Here is a 6,645-nt window from a genome sequence, read left to right as displayed (position 1 = left end):
TTTCCCATTTTGCTCCCTTTCCTACTCGCGTCTTTCTCTCATCCTCCCTTTTGTCTCTCAAAAATGCAATTTCTGTGAGTATTCTTTCTTACCTTTTGTCTGCCTTCTTTTTATTTCTCCCACCTCGGTCTCTCATTTTCTTTCTCTGATCATTCCGTGCTGCCAGTCAGCTATGTGTAGTTCTCACTCTCAGCACATAGCAATGATTTGATGCCATGCTTTTGTCTTTGGTGTGTGTGTGCACTTTCATGCATGCATGTGCATGTGCATAGGAGTGCTACCACGTCTGTCTGTTGTGTGAATTTGACACAAATAAAGGCTGTCATGAACTCCACAAATCAAATCCCTAAGTGTCTTGTGTTAGCAGAACAAGGGTGAAAACTCCTGCCTGCTTTCCACTGCAGGGTCCAACAGAGAGAACCACGGTTTATTTTCATCATTCTAACTCAATTTGTACCCCCTCAAAAAACAGTTTTGTCAATCGGTTGCAGAAATGATTAACTGGGCTATGCAGCGTATCAAATAAACAAATAATGCTTTTATGTTACTTTGTTGATCCTAGAAGGGGATTAGTTTATCTTTGCTAACTTAATGGAGGTTTTTAGGTGTAGGGTCAGAGAGAGAGTAGCCCTGGAGCGAGTATTAGGAGTCAAAGTCACATTCCTTTACTCATGTGTGTCACAGTCCTGCTGTGAAAAAGCTATGTGTTCAAGTGTCAAAACAACTTGTGTTCTCTCTATAACCAGGAAACGAGTCTTCAGACTTCTGACTTAAGGTAGCTGTTCTGCTATTTGCTGTGTCTCTTTCTCTGAGTATCACTTTATTAAGTCAAATACCCAGACTACTGGTTTATGTTGCATTGTTGTATTGCCTCACTGCCCCTATTAGATCAGAATCAGAATCAGCTTTATTGGCCAGGTGTGCTGCACATGAGGAATTTGACTGTGGTACAGCGGCTCTCAATGTGTATGTACATATCCCTATGCAAGGCAACAGCAAGGGGCAAGTAAACAATATACCAATATAAGGCTGTAAGGTATAACAAAATAAACAGTAGATTACACCCAGATAGCAAATTTAGTCAAAACTCAAAGTGCAGAGTCTTAAACGTGTATAAATATATATATCATTCACATTAAACATTTTGTCATTAAACAAAGTTTAAGTCAAATAACAGATGGCTGATTTTGTTCAGTTTGAAAACAAGGCACAGGTTCAGCTCTATAGCCTGATCAGCTGCTTCTGTCTGCTGCCAGCAAAAGTGTGGAGATTTTGAGTTTCTCCCCTAAGGCCAGGTGTAACAGGGCGAGAAATTCTTGTCTCTCTCATGCCAGAAGTCATCATGTTAAAACCTCAGGATGGTTATGATGAGTGTTTAACCATTAGATAATGTGAGCTGGAGGTTTAGTATAGGGCCTTTTCACAGTGATGTTCAGTAACATTCTCTTATCTCTTTCTGATGTTATGTGAAAAGGTTCTGTTATGCTGTCACTAATGTATTTTATTTTATGTGAGCTTGTCTGGTAGGGTTTTGTATTTGTATCCTGCTTTCTGTGTTTTATTACCTCAGCCAAGGAGGTTATGTTTTTACCAGTGTTTGTTGATTTGTTTGATTGTTCACAGCGTAACTCAAAAAGTTATGAATGGATTAAATTCTTTGGAGACGTAGAGTAGGGCCCATTAAACAATTCATTAGGTTTTGGTGGCTATCCTGAATCAATGTCCAGACCTAAGAATTTTTCATTGTGCAATAAGACCAATGTCAATATTTTTGCTTCTGACTCCATACATAATGCCTACAATACTTAGACAAAAATTGCACAATAACATCTACATAAGATCTACAATATACCGAAGTACTGTATGATCTGGATTCAAGTAATATTCCAGATGTGGTGATCCAGAATGTTCACATATATAGGGCTAATGGGAAATTCACTACTGCTACTGACAATAAATAATGCTAAAGGCTTACAACAAGCTGAGACTGCTGATTCAGCAGGTTGTTGACAGACTTGACATATTGTATCTTCAAAAGTTCCTAAACTAGATCCTGAAGAAAACCACCATTGCTAAAATATTGTCTTTCTTGGATAACTTTCAAACTAATAATGATATCAATGTGATTAACATATGGGGGTTTCACTGCTTTGGCTAGTCTCCACTCCACTAACCCTAAAGTATGTAATACTGCAAATGTAAACTGGGCATTACTCTGTCAATTACTGGCATTTCCCTCATTGTTCTACTCCTACAGTAAATGAAGGAAAGCCATTTGCTTGTAAATTCATTCCATTCCATTTTCATTTCATTTATTTAATTTATTTGACAGGGATAGTACTCATGAATCAGCAGAAAACAAAAGAACTATAAATAAGCCAGAGGTAAACAATAAGGATAATTTGGAAATCTTTAAAAAAAAAAAAATATGCTAATCTCCTCTTTCTCTCTCTGCAGGTAATAAAAGCAGTAGAGGAGAGCTACAGGTTGCCGGGTCCTATGGACTGCCCCGAGGCTCTGTACCACCTAATGATGGACTGCTGGCAGCGAGATCGCAATAACCGCCCCAAATTTGATGAGATTGTTTGTTTATTAGACAAACTCATTCGCAATCCCAGCTCATTAAAAAAACTGGTTAACTCCTCACACAGGTAGGAATGCAAACTGCAGAGCAACAACTTATCAATTTGTAATTTGATATAGATTCTTTGAGATACAAGGACAACTGCTTGGATACACGTGGCAATCGTAGCATGTTATATTTTAAATATACTTCAAGAACTGCTTTTGGCTATGAAGGCCAGTACAGAGATTGATATCTGTCTGAGCAGTAAACAGCCAACAGTTACATTAGTATAAGCTATGAACATCTTTTAATTTGAACATTTTTGTTTTCAATATACACATATTGGCCATTAATTAATCTGTAACACTCTTTTTTAAATCAACTTTAAAAATTCTCTGTGTTTTAATTGACCTATACTTTTTTAAGCGAATTAAACCCTGCACTGCAAGCTAATAGACTCATCATTGCTTAGATGAGATATAACACTTCAGTCTCTGTTGAAGTGTTGTGCAGCTGTATAATTAAATCAGGATGGACATAGTCTCTGACTGCTGCACACTGGCAAAGTAGGGCAGATAAATAAATGAAGTGGCATGATTCTCTTAAAACTGCACATTAGTGTGAATCGTATTCAGTGGGGTGTCCTTTGATTATCGTAAGATTCAAACATTCAATTAGTATTTCCCTACTATGTATGTGTATGCATTGCATTAGTGTATAATGGAATGGAGTGGTTTTAAGTGCTCTGAAGCACGCATTTTGTCAGACGCCCTCATTACCTTTATTTCATTATCGCAGCAAAGAAACTATGTGAGAGTGTTTGTTCTCCTTTCTCATTTCCTCATACACATGCAAAAACACACAGGAGCACACTTAACAAATTGATACAATATCTTACAGCCCAGGCAGTAACATACGACAGTATCAAGATGTAAAGGGACACCAATAGGGGCAGTGCTTTGTCTGCATGAAATTCCTATTGTAGCTGTAGTTTAGAGAATAATGTAAGCTAGAATAAAAGTTTCTGTTTGATGGCATGAGGAGCTTTGGTTTGCTAGTGTGATAGACGGAGAGTATTTAAGTGGACATCATTTTCAGCTTTACTTGATGCCCAGTTAGCATTATGAAGTCTCACTGGAAAGTGTCAGAAACAAACTGCTGGGTTTCAAAAATCTATTTTACTATATTAATACTTTTACTTCCTGGCAGCCATGTATATAGTTTGAAAGGACATAGTCGATAATCTTGTGCCTTAATTTGATCACTGTTTTACTTTTACTTTTTAAAATAACTTTATCTCCATTGTTGTGCCAGGGTTTCCAACCTTTTGGTGGAGCATGCCAGTTTAGACGGGGACTGCAGCACTCTGAGCCAAACTGTAGGAGAGTGGCTTGACTCCATCAAGATGGGTCGTTACACTGAACTCTTCATGGAAGGGGGCTATTCTTCACTGGAAACAGTGGCTCAGATGACGTCTGAGTAAGGCTACTTAAGCACATAAAGACATACATACACAAGTAGTAGGACCTGTAGCCGTCCAGACAACTTGGGCTTTGTTTGCTCAGATTTAAAGGTATCTCTCTTAGATTTCTGCTGATGCCACAGTGACAATGGCACCAAAAAGCAGCAGTGTAAAATTACTTTAAAAAGTCAACAGGAGCTACTCATTCAATATAATGTGTCACCATGGAATCTTCAGGTGGACTGACACTTTAGAAACTTTAAAAAGTAGTGATATCACATTCAAGAAGCTCAGATGATTGTGTGACGCTGTTTTAGATTGTAACTTTCACCTGTTCTCACCTTTCAGCGACTACAGCAGGTCTGCTCCTATCTTTGTTTTCCACGTGAGAAATTATTAGCCCACTTACAATATGCTGTGAAGCAAAATGAGAATACAGGATCTGCGTGACATAAGCATACATAACTCAGGGAGCATCATATCTGTACTGAAACAGAATTTGTTTCTTACTGCTTTAGTGATGCTATTCATAAGAGCCAAGCTATGGGAGGGTGCTATACTTTCTGTTATTCTTTTTGTTTTTCAGGGATTTGCGGAGAGTCGGAGTGAACCTGGCTGGACATCAGAAAAAAATCATCACTAGCATTCAGGAAATGAGAGTGCATATGAACAACACCAACTCTACTGTAAACATCTGATGCACATGTACAGGCATGCACACACACACACACACACACACACACACGCACAATACAGTATATGGGCCTAGTATGTGACAAAAACACTCAGATTTGCTGTTGGACCTAGAGCGGCTTAGCACTTTCTGCAGACATGGAAACCCATGGATCTGAACTGGTGGATCCCTTGTTGTGTGGTTCTCATGTGGAGTTTGCTTGTGGTGTTATTGCGGATATTTGACATTGCGGTGCTAAAACTGAACGACAACTGATGTAAAGGGAACATGATGATGAGATTGCTGAACTGAATTGCGTTGAACTCAAGTGAATTATTGCGAATCATGAGGATTCTGATGTCTCTGCACTGTTTGGATTCTCTCAGATCAGATATCTATCACAAACTGCAGATCTGTCGCAGAGCAAACAACACTTTTTGGCTGTATCACAGATGTGGGAGTTTCATGCAACAAACTTTTTTCAGCCTGTCTCAGGTGATCAGAACAGTACTGGCTTATTCTCTGGAAGCACAGTTCTGTCAGGAGTCTGTGAACTGAACGCCATTCTCAGGCAGGGTAAACATAATAATGGACCAAGAGTGAATTCTTCATTAGTTTGACTCTTTGCTTTGCCAACTTCATATTCAGCATCATATACATTGTTATCTTCCAAAGCAATGCAAGATGATATTACATAATTCCACCTTCATTGTTTCAAAAAGGCTCAATTTTAATCTAGGTCTTATTGAGCCTACAAAAGGAAAGTGAGAAATAATAGAAGGTTTTAGCCACTAAAATGATCTATATCTGTTCTCTGTGGCTGAATGTATAGCACTACACAGAACACAACACTCAGCTGCACCATTAAACTGGTGTGGCTTGATATGTAAATGCTGTCAAGTAGGCAAAGAATGTGGCAATAGAGCCATTCTAGTCCTTAAATCCAGCTACTGAATGAAGCTGCAGATTGCATGAGGCATCTGGCAGCTGATTTGCTGTAATTTGTGCTCTGAAAAACTGTAAGAATCTCAACTAAGATTTTGATGGGATCTTGACTGATAGAACTCACCTGGAAAATTGCCTCATATAATGGATACTCCACGCATCTTTTAATGGAACTTTCACTTTGAGTTTTAGGAACCTTTGTGCTAATTTTCGAGCTGCATTTCAAATCAGTCAAATGACTTAGCTGAGAGCCACGAAGAAGTGTTTACTGAAATTCATCTGGAACCTTTGCTCAGACACTAATTCATCCTCCACCCAGAGTCATGAGAACCTTCATTTGGATTCAAATGAAACACCATCCATGTCCAAACAACAGCATCAGACATTCATAGTGAACAGGCAGACAGACCCTACCAGTAAGCCTGAGTAGAACATTCATTCCAGTGGAAATTTCATTATGAAAATTTGTGGAATGTTCAGCTGATCCTGAGTAGCATTTGTTCATGCTACTCAGATTCTCATGGAATGGATCACCCAGATATGAGTGGGTCAGTTTAGTGTTACTCTAATGGAACCTTCACTCAAGTTCCAATGCAACCTTCACTCAAGAGTGCACTCAGATCTTCATGGAGCCTTCACATAGAACCAGCAGTCTTCAGGTACCGCAGAAAACCCTCAACAATCCGTTCAGCTCACCATGTCGCAGTCTCTCTCCACCATATGTCTGCCATGCTACAATAAACCGCACTCTCACTAGACTGCTGAAAATAAGGAGGCAATATTGACAACATAATAATCATTTATTTATTTATACTTGTTTTTAAAAAGTCTGCAAAATGATGTGCAGTTTGTGTTTCATCATTATATTGTCCCTTGGATGACTGAGCAGCTCTGCCATTATGTTTTTCATGTATATAATGTATTATATATTTAAAGCAGGGAGCATTGTTCTGTCAACCATCATGTGGAAAAGCTGGTATTGATCAAGCAGCTCAGAGT

At 38.7% G+C, this 6,645-nt stretch overlaps 1 protein-coding gene across 1 annotated transcript in view; it reads left to right on the top strand.

The window, feature by feature from the left end:
• epha5 (EPH receptor A5) overlaps window positions 1–6,638 on the top strand; it is a 54,302-nt gene extending 47,664 nt beyond the window's left edge. Inside the window, exons 17-19 of the mRNA XM_020601103.1 lie at window positions 2,458–2,651; window positions 3,881–4,045; window positions 4,615–6,638. Coding sequence (XP_020456759.1) covers window positions 2,458–2,651; window positions 3,881–4,045; window positions 4,615–4,726 — 471 coding nt within the window. The 3' untranslated portion in view covers window positions 4,727–6,638. The remainder of the gene's footprint in view (window positions 1–2,457; window positions 2,652–3,880; window positions 4,046–4,614) is intronic.
• Window positions 6,639–6,645: the final 7 nt, after the last annotated feature.

Source organism: Monopterus albus, unplaced genomic scaffold (assembly GCF_001952655.1).
Source record: "Monopterus albus unplaced genomic scaffold, M_albus_1.0 scaffold50.1, whole genome shotgun sequence".
NCBI classification, from domain to species: Eukaryota; Metazoa; Chordata; class Actinopteri; order Synbranchiformes; family Synbranchidae; genus Monopterus; species Monopterus albus.
The sequence above is the reverse complement of the archived record's forward strand: the minus strand, read 5'-3'. Positions and strand labels throughout refer to the sequence as shown.